The 17,869-nt window shown below is 35.2% G+C and overlaps 1 protein-coding gene across 10 annotated transcripts in view; it reads right to left on the bottom strand.

Moving 5' to 3' along the window:
• The window catches only part of LOC109100701 (fibroblast growth factor receptor 2), a 50,585-nt gene that overhangs the window by 4,599 nt on the left and 28,117 nt on the right, over positions 1–17,869 (bottom strand). For all 10 annotated transcript variants that reach the window (XM_042737527.1, XM_042737525.1, XM_042737526.1 and 7 more), the window contains 7 exons: positions 17,425–17,564; positions 13,267–13,388; positions 10,240–10,350; positions 9,675–9,865; positions 8,635–8,757; positions 6,381–6,451; positions 2,172–2,309 (listed from right to left, as the gene is read on the bottom strand). In XM_042737527.1, the coding sequence (XP_042593461.1) occupies positions 2,172–2,309; positions 6,381–6,451; positions 8,635–8,757; positions 9,675–9,865; positions 10,240–10,350; positions 13,267–13,388; positions 17,425–17,564 (896 nt within the window). The remainder of the gene's footprint in view (positions 1–2,171; positions 2,310–6,380; positions 6,452–8,634; positions 8,758–9,674; positions 9,866–10,239; positions 10,351–13,266; positions 13,389–17,424; positions 17,565–17,869) is intronic.

Here is a 17,869-nt window from a genome sequence, read left to right on the forward strand (position 1 = left end):
TTGCTGCCCACGTACCATCTCAAAACTAATGCAAACATCTTATTTTGGCAGCAAGTTAACTTGAAAGTCTATTAGGTCGTCAACAGGTTGGCTTATAGGTACTTTTTTGTCAATTTAGGATGTGAAATTTTTAATTCACTTATGCATTTTTAATTCACTTATGCTAAATTAATGCATTGCTAGGCTAAATGTTATTTTTTTTAAAACAAGAATAAAACTAAAAAAAATTAGCTCAACTAGTACATGTACACTACATGCAAGTCAAAAATGTGATTAAAACAGTTAGTTGGACACTAGCTTAACTAACGCACTAAATGTAAGACAAAAAAGGCTAGTAGAAAATTATCTTAATTATCTTAACTTGTATAGATTACATGCAAGTGAAAAATATGATTAAAACTGTTATCAGCTTAACTAAGCGACACAAAGACTCAATAAAAGACATAAAATGTCAGAAAAAGAAAGTGATTAGTCGGACACTAGATTAACTGGCTCTCTGACACATTAAATACAAATTTAAAAAAGGCAGAAAAAGTAAATGATTGCTTTTTAAACTAGCTCATGATGCTAATTAAACTAGCTCACTGACAAGGTAAATGCAAGACAGAAAAAATAGATTAAAAAGTAGCTTAATCACTGACACTAAATTTAAATGACAAATATATTACTATAAAAGGTGAGTGTTGGATGCCAGCTTGATTAATGTAAATGCAATTCTAGCTCACTGAAATGCAAAGGAAGAAAACTAAGTAAATGATTAGTGGAACACTATCTTAACTAGCTCACTGACAAGGTCAATGCAAACCAGAAATAAAAAAAATAGTAGAAATAAAATGATCAGCAGGACAGTAATACATGGACACACTGAAATCAAGTAAAGATATGATAAGTAAAACGTTAGTATGACGCCAGCTTAACTAGACAGTAAATTATTAGCGGTATGATAGCTTAACTAGTGCGCTGACTAGATAAATACAAGACAGAAAAAATTAGTAGAAAAAAAGATTTGCGCAACATCTGAACTGGTACAAGGACATACTAAATGCAAGCAACAACATGGCAAAAAGGGGGCGCTAGCTTTTCAGTGGGGCTCACTGACTGTGAAACATACAATTATAGAAAATGGTTAGCAGCAGGACACTAGTTTAACTAGTCCTGAAATGCAACTGAAATGACCACAAAAAAAGTAAATGGTTAGTTCACCCAAATATGAAAATAACCGCATGGCTTGGTGAGTAAATATACACTAGGTGGATATGACATTCTTCTTCAGACAAATACAATCGGAGTTAGATTAAATAATGTCCAGGCTAATTCATGCTTTATTATGGGAGTGGATGGTAGCCCAAAATTTTAATTTAAAAAAATTGCACCCATCCATTACAAAAGAAGTCCACATGGCTCTGGGGGCTTAATAAAGGCCTTCTGAAGTGAACCAATGAGTTTGTGTAAGAAAAATATCCATATTTACAATTTTATAAACTTTAATCTCTATCTTCTAGGTGACGAACACGGAAGTGCAGAGGAGAGAGCAAAACAAAACACCGGTCACGAATTAGCAGTACAAAACATGGATTTGTAAAGAAAAATGTCGGAGGATTTCAATATAAGCCAAGAGGACATTAGTTTTCCTTTGCTGTAAACAAAACTTGTTTCTCGCGAGACTAGCATATTCTCACCGGAGCTTATACTACGCCTATGTCCTACATCATCCGCTGGACACCACTCTCTCGTGAACACACGTACGACAGTAAGCGGAAGCTAGAGATTAAGGTTTATAAAGTTGTAAATATGGATATTTTTCAAATGCATTGCGTTGCTTCTGAAGGCCTTTATTAAGCCCCCGGAGACATGTGGACTTCTTTTATAATGAATGGATGCAATTTTTTGGACTTCAAATTTTGGGCTACCATCCACTCCCATTATAAAGCATGAATTAGCCTGGACATTATTTAATATAACTCTGATTGTATTCGTCTGAAAGAAGAATGTCATATACACCTAGGATGGCTTGACGGTGAGTAAACCATGGGGTAATTTTCATTTTTGGGTGAACTACCCCTTTAACAAGCACTAAGTTATGTCAAATGCAAAGAGATTTTATTGATCAGAAAAAGATTTCTATTACAAACAATGCAACATGAAACCTTTGAGAAAACATCAACACTCACAGTTCGTTGGTGCAGTTAGCAGGCTTGTCCATGCGATGACCCTCTTTTAGCAGCTTAAAGAGCTCCTCGACAGGTATTCCAGGATACGGAGAACCACCGAGCGTGAAGATCTCCCACATTAAAACCCCGAACGACCAGCTGGAAGAGACAGACACACATTCATCAGATCACTTTACCAGAACAACACACAAAAAACACGGTCCTCTCATGGTTCATATTACACTTTCAATCAGTGTTTTGACTGTAAATACAGTGCGAGTATACTGGCGTTCAACAATCAGCATTTTGTTTAGTTATTCTCGATTATTTAACAACAAATTCCAGCCTCCTCTGTGGTACCATTACTTCACTATCCCCAAAATTTGGATGAGGAACGCTCTGTGAAATGAAGCCTTTCCAAAAAATCCCAATTTGATTCATTTACAGTAGTGATATTTGTTGGCACTAACAACGCAGTAGCTGTTGAGGTCTCAATGCGGTCTTTCTGCCAGCGTCCCGGACTGTGGGACCACTTTTATACAACTCAAATGGCTTTGGACTCAAAGCTGGCTTTTGTCCTCTATGGACGCCACAATGACACATATTGTCCAGCCAAAACAAACATTAGCAAGACCCACAGGAAACGAACGTCCAGAGGGCGGAAGATTGTAGCGGGGAATGATTTTTCAACACATGCCAATTCCATGTTGCTTCATCTAAGATGATAAGAGTTTCCACAGAGGGTTTCTGACCTTTGACTCATCATATGCGAGTTAAAAGCTTCCCAAAAATAGGCCAGGGGACATGCAGAGCCAGAAACCCTTATCATCTGCATACGCTTTTATTTAACCTGCTGAGTTAACAAAAGCATTTCACAATCACAAGATATAACAGTTTGAAATCAATGCATTACACAATGTGCTTGAGAAATACACATCTACAACTATACACACAGGTTAGTAGAAAAGACAAGAGGTGAGATTTCATCAACATATCAATTGCTTCTCAGATGTTTCTCCTGAGAAAAAGACTCTAAAATGGTCTGCACTGCACTCAATATGAACTCCAATATTTCTCAAAGTTTCTGTGGAGGGCAAATTCAAAACTTTGCTTTGGTCTCCTGCTTCTCAGATGTTTCTCCTGAGAAAAAGAATGCCTCAAAACTGCCAACATTCGCAATCAATGAGATCTCGATATGAACTCCAATATGTCTCATAATGATTCAGTAGAGAGAAAATTTGAGACTGTCTCAAAATCTGATCAGATATCAAAGTTTGTGATCAATATATCAATATGAATTCCAGTATTTCTCATAAAGATTCAGAGGAGAGCACATTTGAGACTTTTCTTTGGTCTCATGCTTATTGAGATTTTCTGTTGACCCACAGCAGTCACAACAAACCAAGCAAAGCACAAAGGCTCTCTGCTTTTCTCTGCATGTGTTTGTTTGTTTATTCAGTCAGTTACCTTGTTTGTCTTCTTCTCGTTTTTATTTAGCGTTATCTTCTCTGACATGTTTGCTAAATTCATCATCTCTATTCAGTCACCCCATGTAACCGTGGCTGACCTCCCCATGATCAATCACTCACACTCAGAACAAAGAGGGTGACTGCAATGTCCTCTTGAACCCTTGCGCTTCAATGCAATAGGCCACAAATGGCTTGTGTGCTAATTAGCAATGAATGAATGACACATTTCACTTAAAAATTAAGAGATTGTTTTTGCATAAAGAAAATATTTTTTTATGGAAATACTTCCATAATGCCTAAAATGAAATACATTTTAAAAATAAAATAAAATAATCAATCAATTAATTGTTTTGCTATTTTTTTATTTTATTTTATTATAAATACTTCTTTTTTTATTTTATTTTATTTTATTTTATTTTTTTTTGCTATTTAATTTAATTTTATTTTATTTTTTATTTTTTATTTTTTCTTAGGGTGAAATTTAAACCCAGACATGATCTTGACAAATTTCATGAGATGAACTCTAAATGCTAACTAGGCAATAAAGGCAAAAAGTGACCTGATTTTATAGGTTTAAAAAGGCCAACGCCTTTCTTTAATCTAATTTAGCTGACCTTGCATGAGGCCGGATGAACCTCAACCATAAAAGCTATCAATTTAACATCCTGAAAAAACAGGAAATTCACACACAATGCATCAATACTTCCATTTTTGCAAGCTCTGCAGCTTAAATCCCATTCCCAGGGGTCTTGTTTGTCAAAACATGCCAATTTTTATTATAATTTATGTATTAATTTAATATGATGTCATGTATGGATCGTGTCTGCCTCTGAGCCAATCAGAAAGCTTGGGTCCTTAGCGACTGATGATGCATAATTAGACAAAAGATTCAAGCGTTTGCCATCAATAAGGGTCTCTTTGCTATTGATTTGATTTTACAGCACAGACCACACAAAGAGCAGGCAAACATGACAAAAGATAATGAGCTGCAAGAGATTACACAACATATATAATTAGGGGTGGACAGTATGACCACATTCTTTTATGATAATATCTGTTTTTGTACATTCCAATGCCATTCCATTAAATACTTCACAAATTAGTAATCTGGAACTTGATGGATGCAAACCAAAAGACCAGAATATTAATAACAAATGAATGTAGAAATGACTTCAGCCTGTGCATGCAGCCAAAACTTCAAAACATCCCACAGAGTTCGCATGAAAAATCCAACATGCACCAAAGCATAACTTCCGTTTCATCTTTTTAAGAGACAAAAAAAAAACAATATGTGAGCTTAAAATGAAAGGGAACAAGCATGCACTAGCGGATAAACACAAACACAAATGAAAGGATTATTTAGACTTTTAAGTGTTCGAAAAAGAAAAAACAATGAGGTAGAGAAGAGCTGGATGGAGGAGTGTGACGGGACGGAGTGAAGGGAAGATAGAGGGCATTTCCGTCGGGGCTCTGGGAGGTGAGAGTCTGGCCCGTCTGAAGGGTTTTAAAGTCGCGCAGATTAGTAACACGGCACTGGTTGCAAGTCGACCGTGAAATCTCTCGCTTTTTGGTGTAGCGCTGGCCGCGAAACAGCCCTTCTTCTTTCTCTTCTGCCAGACAAAAACACTTCCTTAACTTTCCATCACTCTTGCTCCTTTGTTTCACAAGAGAAACAATTCTTGTACCCCTGAACTCACCTGCCAGCAGTTCCTATTCTTTCCCAAACTACTCGCTTTACACAAACACATAGCCACTCTGATCACAGTAATTACTTCAGACAACTTTTAGAATTTGTAGAAAGAAAAACAGCTCTAACAGTATCATTTAGACTTGGATCCATAACAACTTGTGCAGAACCAACCAGAGCAATCCAAAACCAATGAGCAGTTATCGTCACTATATACAAATTATCTGTGTAATTGGCAACGCAGTTGCACTGATATGTAAATATGCATTCAGAAGGTTTAATGTATCTGTTATTGCTTAGATTCAATAAATAATAACCCTATCTGGACAGCCTGAATCCCTGACAGTATTCAAGAAACAGCCAAAAACTCACTGCATTGTATGGAAGCCTGTTTCCACCATTGAATAAAAAATAAAAAAGGTAACTGCAACTTTTTTAAGTTCTGACTTTTTTCTCACAATTGTGAGTTTACATCTCACAACTTTTTTTCTCAGAATAGCGATATAAACTTGCAATTCAGACTTTTTTTCTGAATTGTAAGATACAAACTCTCAACTGTGAGTTATAAAGTCCAATTCTAAGATAAAAAAATACTTATTTTCTCATGATTGTGAGACATGAACTCACAGCTACGAGTTATAACGTCAGAACTACATGATATGAAGTCGCAACTGCATGTTATAAAGTAATAATTATGTATATAAAGTGTGAGAAAAAAGTCACAATAACTTTTTTTTATTTACTCGGTGGCAGAAAAATTTATTTTTTCTATGCTTTCACTATTTCTTAATACTTATACTATTCTGGACGATGTTTGAAACTTTGAACTGCAAGCAATTCTGTGTTTTTGCATCATTCAGATGAATTGCTTGTGTATTCGCTTTGGATAAAAACATCTGATAAATGAATAAATGAAAATGTGCATGGACTAGGGTGGGAGATTAAGTTGTAAACATCAACAAAAGAGCAATAAAATCTTGTTTTTCACGACATGTCCCCTTTAAAATGAAAAACAAACAAATAAAAAATAAAAAAGAATCAAACAACAACGAAGGACATAAACGGCTGACTTACACATCGCTCTGGTGTGTATAGACTCGGTCGAACAGCGCCTCTGGAGCCATCCATTTCACCGGCAGACGACCCTACAGACATCAATAGGAGAAAAGGTCAAAGACAGGCAACACAGCAACATCCAGACACTGCCACACTCACATCTTCATCTGTACCAGATCCTTGTTAGCCTGGAATTTCATTAAGCCCCAAGCAGCCAATAATGATTGGCAATTAAATCTTGTTGGGACGTCTCGCCAAACTCTAATTTCCCTCAGGAGTCATTGTGGGGTTATAAATTGGAGCTAGTGGAGAAGATACAAGACTCAATGGCATTTGGAGAAGGGCCCCCGAGTTCACAATCTCCTGGCTCACAGTGTTTTATTTAGATGGGGTTGAACTAGTGTAATTGAATCTAACCCCAGCCATTAATCAGTCATCAGTATCTCTCAATCTGGGCTTTGCTCGTTGTTTTAATAATGGCAAACTATGTTTAAAATATTCATGGCCAGATCTATGTGACCTTGATAAGAATGGAGAAATAAATCAGGACTAAAGCCGTACTGATGAATAACGTATGGAACAGTTGACGCTTACATTTACTTCCCTGTTGTAAAATCCAAGTTGGACCTGTTAAAGGTTGTCAAGCTGGGTTTTTAGACAAGGTTGTTGGTTTTTTACTGGTCTAACTAACTCTAACCAGCATAACCTTGAAGGTCTGATAGGTTGAAACATGGTTCCAACTAACAACCATACACATCCAACTAGAATCATGCACAATAAGACTAGGAATGTTTATTAAGAAATACAATTGGATCAGTTTTGATTTCAACCCAACTAATGACAAACTAGAATTATGCACAATAAGAATACAAATGTTTAATAATTAAATAGGGCTAGTTTTGATTTAAATCTAACTGGTCAACCATGCATGCCATCTAACAACCATAAAAGACCAACTAAAATCAAGAACAATACGACTAGGAATTTTTATTAAGTAAGTAAATAGGGTACATTTTGATTTCATGTTGATCTTTCATGAACATTGACCCAAACATAATGATGATAACGATGCTATCAATATTCACACACTCTATTCTCTGCCACGTCTGACGACCTAAACTCTCAGATGAGTGAACTACAGCCTAAACAAGCATCAGAGACGGGCTAGAGACTGGTATAATGGTGGGAATGCGAGTTAAAGCTATGCTAATGTGTTTAGGTTTGTCACTAACATTTCTTTCTCATGAGCCTGAACAACAAGCTTTGGAATAAGAGAAGAGGGCAGGCCCAAATAAGCAAAGAGCTGAAATCACTTTACACACCGACTGCCTGGGAATCTGCAAATCATGCCAAGACTGGCAAGAGCGCGGGGTGGGGGGGTGGCAGATAAACAGAGGGGAAAAAAGAGAAATGAAAGAGAGAAAAGGTAAGAGAACAAAGAAAGAGATGGCAGGAGGCTGAAAGGAGTCGACCGTGAATATGTCTGTATAAAGGACGCTTCAAGAACCAATGAGATCTAAATCATAGCCACTTAAACATTGACAGACTTAACATTTAGTAGACGCATTTAATTTCATTTAAAGTCTTTCTTACCAGAAAATGTGATCCAAAGATACTGAGGACTTACTATTCAAACTAGTGTCCAATCAAAGTTTTTTTTTTTTTTTGAAAGAAAGAAAGAAATTAATATTTTATTCAACAAGGACACATTAAATTGATCAAAAATTTAATTTATAATGTTGCAAAACATTTTTATTTCAAATTAATTGTTCTTTTGTATTTTCTATTAAAAATCAAAAATCCTGAAAACAAAAAAGTGTCTTGGCTTCCTTAAAAATAATAAACAGCACAGCTGTTTTTATCATTAATAATAATAAGTAAAAAATATTTTTGGGGGGGCATATCAAAAAGATTTCTGAAGGATAATGTGACAGTGTAGACTGGAGTAATGGCTAGAAATTCAGGTTTACATCACAGAAATAAATTTTATTTTAAAATATATTCAAATAGAAAACAGTTATTTTAAACTGTAATAATATTTCATAATTGTACAGTTTTTACTGTATCAAATAAACACAACCTTGGTGAGCAGAGGACACTTCTTTCAAAAACGGGTATTTCTTGTCTCAACTTCTTATTTAAACATCAACTGATGAGTGCCGTTACATGTAATATCTATAAATATCAACAAATGAATGCATAGCCAGAGGAAAATCAACAAGAAATGTGTTTTACGGTAAAGAGGAGCGTCTCCTGACGAAACGAAACTCACATTTGTGGTCTTTTTATAGTAATCTATGTTGTGGACGTCTCTGGCCAGGCCGAAGTCTGCAATCTTCATAAAGTTGCTTTCCGTGACCAACACATTCCTGGCAGCCAGATCCCTGTGTATACACTGCCATAGAGATGAAGAAAGATAGAAAGAACATAAATCAACACAGACAAAAATCACACACGCAGACACAAACAACACAAAGGTTTTAGGTGCTTTAGGGATAAACCGCAGGGCGGATCCGCATGTGAGAGCGTCTGAGGCACGATAAGGACGGGAACACATTCCAGACGGGAAGGGGAGCGTGAGGACAGTGTTTAGTTAGCATGTTCGCAGTGAGAGCGCTGTGACCGTTGTGCACATCTGCCGTGATTCATTCAGTAACTGTCTGAAAAATGTTGCATGAATCTAATAAAAAAAAAAAATAAAGAATAAACCGCCTTAAAAATGCTTGTAAGATTAAACTGTTCAATTGATATTCTATAAACAGTTTAGCAAAGCCATCGGCATGAAGTCTGGTCCATTTCTGTTTATAGACAGCACAGATCTAGCCGCTTGTTAACTTTTTTTTTTTAAAGTTTAGGGACAAGTAGATGTGAAATCAGACACTCTGAGAACAAACCAGAATATACAGGTGTGTACAAACAAATCCCTTGAATAGATTTCATGGCGTGAACCTTGCAAACTATCCAGCAACTTGTTTCTTCTTTTTGCTACTGCTTATTTTAGCAGCCTGAGATCATCAACACTGTTACTGAACTAAACTGAATCAACACTGAACTGAATTGAGCTGAATTATGACACTACAGTACAGTTTGTTTCATAATTGGTGAATTTTACATTAACACTGTTATTCTTCCGGTTTATTATTACCATGAAGCTTCTTTGAAACAATCTGATCTACAGTATATAAATAAAAGTGACTTGACTTGATTAGAAAGATCAGAACTGAGACTGAGACCAGCACCACTTAAAGCCTATTTAAGTGACATTTACCAAGTGAAGTAAATGGTATTTATATGGAGTGCATGTGCAGATACCTTCTGTGAGGCTAAATACTCCATGCCACGGGCTACTTGATAAGTGCAGGACACCAGATCTTTGAAGGTGAGAGGCTCATCTGAAACTCGGGCTATATCGTATGAGTACTCCATTCCCGGGGGCCGCCGGGCTCTCAAATACTCCCGAAGGTTTCCCTTAGATGCATACTCTACTATGACATATAACGGACCTGTGAAAGATAGAGAGACAGACTGTCATCCCACTGTCATTTATACAGGTGGGTGCTTAAAGGAATAGTTAACCCAAAAATTAAAATTGTGTCATCATTTACTCACTCTCATGTTATTGCAAACCTGTGTGCATTGCTTTCTTATGTGGAGCACAAAAGAATACATTCTGAAGAATGTTGGTAACCATGGACTTTCATTGTAATTTATTTTTTTCATACAATGCTAACTTTTTGGTTACTTACTCTCTTCAAAATATCTTTTGTGTTCAATGGAAAAACATACAGGTTTGGAACAACATGAGGGCGATTAAATGATGACAGAATTTTATTTCTGGGTGAACTATCTCTTTAAAATGAATGAGATTTCCACTTACCGTCCTGTGTGCATGCTCCCAACAGATTGATGATGTTCTTGTGCCGGCCAATCATCTTCATCATCTCCATCTCTGACACCAGGTCAGAAAGATCTTTCTCTGTTGCATCATCTAGAAAGGTTAAAAATAAAACACAAAATAAACCTAGTGTTCATTGTGCCCACTCAACAAATAAATTCTGTTAGTTCTTCATGATTCTTGCTCATTACACTGTAAAAGTGCAAAAAACTTATTTACAGATTTTTTTAGTAGCATAATATTCATATATATACACATAATGCAATAGTAGTATGAGTGGTACGTTAGTATGCTATACATACCAACACATCCGATATGAGTAGACTGTCTGGATTGGCCGGACTGTCTGTCTGTGTGGTTTAGTGTTACACTGAAGAGCTCTCCTTTCATTGCCTCACAATTAAAAAGCGCTTCTTCCATTTAGAGTAATTACCTTAGAGACAGTTGTTTTTCATTATCTGCCTGCTGATCACTAGAGCGAACCTGACACAATCCACTGACCACCATTCCTGTCTTATCTTACTCCAGTGTCTTCTGCTAAGAATGCTGTGCGCTCTTCCTTCCACACCAGATTCATCGTTTCAAGACCTTCTCTACAAATGGGGTTTTTGTGAATTCTGTTGGATACTTTACAGTAGCAAAAAATACTTTTATATTGTTTATTTATATTTTAACCTAGCTTATATTTGTATTCTCATTTTTAATTTTTTTTATTTTAGTTTACATTTTAAGTCGTTTGGTTATGTGCTTTTGTCATTTTTATTATTTTATTATTATTTGTATTCTCATTTTTAATTTTTTTTATTTTAGTTTATATTTTTATTTGTTTGTTTATAATATATTTCTATAAATCTTTAGTTAATTTAGTTGTACTGCTGTAAACATTTTTAATTTAGTACTTTGACTTAAATTAATTTCAGTTACATGGCAGAACAACATTTCTTTTCTTTTTTTTGGTTTAAGTTTTTCATCTGGTAGCCTATTTATAATTTCAGTTACCAAAAAAGATTTTTCATAGTTTTCCAACACTTAAAAAGACATTCCTTCTAAAAATGAAAATTCTGAGATTTAGGAAAATATTTTGAAGAAAACCAGTAGAGTCTAAAACAACACTGGACCTGATTTACTTTCACTGTATGGACAAAAAACACCAAGATATTCCTAAAAATATCTTCTTTTGTGTTTGACTGAAGAAAGAAATTAAAATGGATTTGGAACAGCATCAGTAAATAATGCCAGAGCGTTCATTTTTAGGTGAACTTTCCCTTTAAGTTTCTGAACGTTTTTTGTCTTGGGCCAGTAATTAAGGCAGGTGTAAGTGGTGAACATGCTCTTGTTTCAAGTGTTTTCTCCACTGCAGCCCTGCCCCCTCGGCCCTCTCAACATCCTTTAAAACTTCTTTTGAGCTGCTGGCTCCCTCCCCCACGCTCTTCTCTTTCTTTCAGTGTGAGGGTCTTTCTTTGTGCAGGTGAAGAGCGAGAGCCGTGCAGCTGGTGAGCACCGGGTCAGCTATGCGGCCTCTTGACCCGAGCTCTACCAACATCACTCAGCACCGACAAATAACCCCGCGCAGGCCCCTACAGTCAAGATCTCCTCTCCCACTTTCTCCCTTTCTCAACTTATGCACATTCTCAGATCATAACAATACCTTCACTAAAACTTGCACCCAACTGAAACACTCTTAGCTCATGTGAAGAAGTTTTTCCGTTTTTACGACGGAGAGGTCTTTATATCTGGCAGAACCAATTTGAGATAAATGTGCCATTCCAAAATCCCTCAAAATAGATATCAATGATACAATTCACATTTATTTTGACAAAAATTAATTAAATTAATTTATTGATTAAACTAATACTTAGAATTCAAAATGGCTTAAAATATATAAGTATAAATAACAATAACAATGACTAATAATAATATGATAATTATTATTATTATTATATAATATTTATATAATATAATATTATTATGCATACAGTGTATATATATATATATATATATATATATATACATACATACACACAATATAAATAACTGTAAAATTTTAAAATAAAAATATTTCTAATAAAGATAAAAATTCATATAAATAACAATCCATATGAATTTAATTTATACAAATGTAAAGTAATACATTTATGTAAATTAATATATTGCTGTGGGCATAAATTATAAATATAAATATTGACGTATATTATATTATATTATATTATATTATATTATATTATATTATATTATATTATATTATATTATATTATATCGTTTCCTACACTCTGAAAAACAAAAGCTGAGGTGAGGTGTCTTAGTGTGTTGCTGGGATCATAACACACTGCTGTTTTTCTTGAAAATGTTCCATCTTTTTACTGATATTTTAGTCTCATAGGGTCCATATGACAATATTATTCTGTCTGCATTGCACGCTGCATGTCCGTCTGTTGTTTTTGCGAGATTTCTTTAGCTGTTTTAGCAACTGCCTTGTCTGTGCAGGTAGACATTATTAGAGCTTTCCTGACATGTTTGCATCCCTTCATCTCGAACACTGCACTCTGTCTTCTGCATAAAATAGTCTAAAACCTCCAGTCTGCTGTTCTGTAGAATATCACGTGTCTACTGAGCCGGTGTGATTTGTAACTTGTATCTGCCGAGCTTTGATCTTCCACTCGAGTGCCATCCGTATATGAACCAGTAGTTTTGTGATTCACAACATCAGAGAAGTAGCTCCCTTGTAAAAAGCAATGTGAACCATTCGAAAGGTGACGCCCACATCAATTTATGAGCTGATGAGGTCAAAAGTCAAGTAATTCCCACCATCCTACATCTGATGAAGCCATTAGTGGTGAAAGGTTTCAAATAAATTCAAATAAATGCAAAAATGGACCAGTTACACAGAGTTGCAAAGACCTGCATGATTAAAACCCTTCAGATCCTGTTAACATGCAAGTAAACTAAGGTTAAATGTTGATTTACTGTAGGACACGCACCACAGTACAGTTTTACTCTTTAAATATTTACCTTTCAGCATCTTGACAGCCACAGTCACGGCCTCTTTAGGTTTGTCCTTGTCGATGCCCAGAGCTTCAGCCATCACAACCTGCCCAAAGCAGCCCTCGCCAAGTGGTTTACCCAGAGTTAACCTGCACAAACCAACACCAAAAAACACAGACATTACAGAGAAACCCAAAGCTCTTGACAGACGTTACTTATGCCCATTTGCATGAGCATTTCAATCCATCCAGACAGACGTTTTCAGTCTCCAGATGCAATTATGATGCCAAAAAATGCTGTCTAGTTTGGAAACATGTTGCATTAGCAACCGTATATCAGAGCTGCAAGTGCGCGTGTTGTGTTTACTTAACTCGTAGGTGTTAAGTGGATGCCCTTTGCCTTCCATTGCAAAGCTTACATTAGACATTAGCGAGGGTGACAGCCGAATGTCTGGCTGGGAGATCTAGAGTTACAGTCCTCTGGGGTGAGCAACAATATGCCTTTGGGGATTTAGAGACTTTCTTAAAGAGTACAAGAGAAGGCTAGACAGAAGGGGTTAACGCTTGACTAGCGCGCTCTGGTCAAGTGCAAAAAAGATTAGAGCATGTTTCAGGAGAGTGTTGTAATGTATACATCAGTTAAGAGACTCTAAAGTGTTTTATTTCTATGCAGAATTGCAAAAATATTTTTATATATATATATATATATATATATATATATATATATATATATATATATATATATATATATATATATATATATATATATATATATATATATATATATAATATAAAGCAATATAAAATGTTCACATACTGTATGTATATTCTCTGGGTAGATCAAGATATAAATTTATAACATGTATAACATTTCCATAGTAATATTTGTATATGTACAGGTTAATAATATCTATATTATTATTTTTTTAATGTGTCAACCATAAATGTCAAAAATATATTTTCTGTATATATTTATTAAAACAACATATATATACAAAACAAATCTGTATGTTTATATGTCTATCTTTTATATTTATTTACATATTTTTTTACTTTGTATATATGTGTATGTTTTATATTTGTATATATATTTTTTATAAATGTATTATAAATATTCATATGGGCTAGAATGCATATACATAATACTTCGAAAATAAATTATATTACAGAGCATAAAACAAAATTTAAATATTTAATTTTATTTATGGACCAACTCTCCATTTGAGAACAGCTCAAAAAATATCTTAATTTCATCAAAGGAACTTTAGGGAACTTTTTTTAGCTAATTTGTCCCCTTAATTACCCCTAGTTTGTAAACAAACACACCCTCAAACATTAAAACACAATCACGCACACTTCATCTTCATCCCTCACGATAACTGTGACATTCGACCTCTTGCCCTGCCAGTGGCCCTCAGTCAACCTTTGATTGGCAGGAGCTGGGGTCTGTCCCCGGCCCCCTGCAGCACTGGGCTATGTAAACATTCACACCCGCACCGGGGCCCGGGGCCGATCTGAGGCTGTGATAACACAATCCCCCTCTGTGCCGTATGGTCAATGGCGGCCTCTGTCTACTCCAGCCCACCACAGATAATCAAAGTTATGTTTATCCTCCACCCCGACCGCAAACGTTAACATTCCACAGTTTTCAGCCCGGCATGTGCCCTGGGGCACGTCATGCAGGAATGAAGACAGCAGGCCAAAAAATAATAAAAAACACTTTATAGCGTAAACTTTGTGCTGATAATGAATGAATGAATGAATGAATATTTATGTATAATGTATATGTATAAGATTATACAATATATGTATTAATTAATATATAAGCAATTGTATAATAAATCTTATAATGAATAATTAAAATAATTATTTTATTTTATAATATTTTATATTTTATTTTATGTTTTTTTATGTACTGTTAAAATAAAGTTAGAAATTGATTTTGAAAAACCTACATTTGATATGTTTCCAGTAAAGCTTATCAAAATATTATGTACAGTAAAACATCATTATTATTATATATGATATTTAATAATAATTGTAAAAATGTACAAGTTAATTCATTCTTCCAGTAAAATCAGTTATCAAAATATTATGTACAGAAAAAGTACAGTTATTTATAATATATTTAATATTTTACATAATAAAAATATTTTTAAAATGTACATACAAGACTTAATTATGTTACAAATTTCAAAACATCTAGAATTAATATGATTCCAGTAAAATCGGCTATGAAAGCATTATGCACAGTAAAAAAGACAAATAACTTCAAAGTATTTTTGAAATAATAATAATTCACTATTTACTGTTGTGAACTGAAAAATGCAGGCCCTGAATATTATCTACTTTCAATATTAGACATGTAAAAAAAAAAAGAGAGAGAGAGAGAGAGAAAGACAATATCGAGCACTATTGATATGGTTACCGGTTGAAAACATTTTTTGTTGGAAAGGTTTCTAACGAAATCTTTTCATCCGTAAGTCTTGCACTCCTCACAAAAACACGTCTTAGCTTGTCTGCCCAAAGGCAACAATTCCTTTAGTGGGTGTGAAGTCAAAAATAAATAAAATAGTTCTTCCCTTCACCTATAGAATGAACATTACTGGCCATTAGTTGAGAACATGTAAGGACTGTTAAATCATGAACAGCTTAATCCAGCAAAAACTGAGCCACTCCACCTGCACCTGCTGGGTTTCAACCATTCATTTAATAAATAAAACTTAGTTAGAGTTTGGAGTTGAATAATAGCATGTTAAACTGCTTACAAATCATCCTTGAGACAATCAAAGTACAAACAGACTCCTATTTAACCACCATTTTTGTTACAGATTGCTTAAACAGGCCTTCTTAGTCATTAATTATGAATCTGTAATGTTTTGGCAACTCCACAATAGTGGATCCATTGTAAACCTCCAAATTATAACGGACGCATTTCGTAAATATTAAGCACGACAATTAAACATTAATCTAAGAGTCTGACTTTCTCTCATTAGTCACACGATCAATCAAGGTCACAGTGTCAGAAGAGAACAGAAAGTTATCTGGTAGCCACTTGTATTTTCCATTATATAATGAGAAAAATGTGTGTTTGGTTTCTCGAAGAATAATAACGGCTACCGAACAGAGGCCTGTGTTGTGTTATGAATGATTGATTGTACACTGCGCCTGCATAAGTCACAGGTTAATAATTAGACATAATGGGATTGTAAGCGTATAAGAAGATTAGCTTCACATCACAATGATTTACAAGTGAAAAAGATGCAAGATTATGCTTTGAAGTGACAAACGCGAAACACGACTCACTCTAGAAACTGCGATGACTGACACCATGGTAACAATAGCTACGTTTTACCGTCTCGCACGTTTAGTAGAAATATGACAGCAACCAAAGACTCGTTATGTTCAGTCAGTGATTTTAACTAAACCACCGCTGAGTTTTGTTTATATTTGGTAGGCTGAAGGGTTGCCATGTCCACTTATTATTAAGCATCTTTGGGCTCAGCTCATTACGCAATCCAGTTTATGTTAACAAAGTAGGCAGATCACTATATTTTGGTTTGTGGCTTATTCTTAAGATAACGCATTTGGATTTAAGTTAATTATGGGCTTGTTTTTATTTGTCCCTTTTTTCTAGCAAAATCTGGCAAAACTAATGAGTCAAAACAAACATTGTGATTTCTTGCACCTTAAATACCAAAAAAAAAAAACTCTGAAAAACGTTTAAATACATCATTAACAGCCAGTTGTTCAGTTGGTTTCGTACACACTGTGTAGAATTTCCATAAATGCAGCTGTCACTACCTTCATTTTTTTCAGGAGTCAATTCGGTTGGATAATGCGGTTGTCACTCTCGTAAAAAGGTTAAGGCTAAATACTATACAGATTCGTATATTGGGCATGCGCAAATCAATATAGCGTCATTTTTTGCCACACTGTACAACAATAATTACTGTTTTTGCATTATTGTAAGGGGTAGGTTTAGGGTTGGGGTTGGTGTAGACGTTAATAAAACACAATCTAATAGGAAAAAAAAATTATTTATTGTTAGCTTCCGGTTTTTGCTGTATCGCTTCTAGCAACACCCCCGTAAAACTGAACTATGTGTACAGTGTGTATGTGGGACAGCTGCAGTGTGTATGTGGGATTCATAAACCAGGTGAATTTGAAGACTGAAATTGCTCACTTGTCTCTGGAGAACTCCCAGCGCGGGTCCTCAGGGAGGTCGTACTCTGGGATGGGGTCGTCGTGGGCGGAGCTACGGCGAGTGGTGATCCTGACCAATGGTGTGCTAGAGCTCATGGAGGAGCTGGAGTCAGACGACACCTGCAAGAGGAAAGACGGATGGCTGATCACCTGGGTCTTGAAGACAGCACCAAACATTATCAACACCTACATGTGTGTTTGTCATTGTGTGCGTTTAGCAGCTCAACATTATCAATATAGAAAGCTGTGACTTATATGATATAAATAATAGCACAAAATATCGAGTAACGTATCAGGCTTAATTGAAGTTACCTACACCTAAAAGCCATGCATTTTTATGTTCCTTTTTATTTTTTAGGTTTTATAATGCATGATAAATTTGCTCAAAATTTAATGGTTTCAAAGAATGTTTCCAACTTACCACC

Source organism: Cyprinus carpio, chromosome B13 (assembly GCF_018340385.1).
Source record: "Cyprinus carpio isolate SPL01 chromosome B13, ASM1834038v1, whole genome shotgun sequence".
In the NCBI taxonomy this organism is placed as follows: Eukaryota; Metazoa; Chordata; class Actinopteri; order Cypriniformes; family Cyprinidae; genus Cyprinus; species Cyprinus carpio.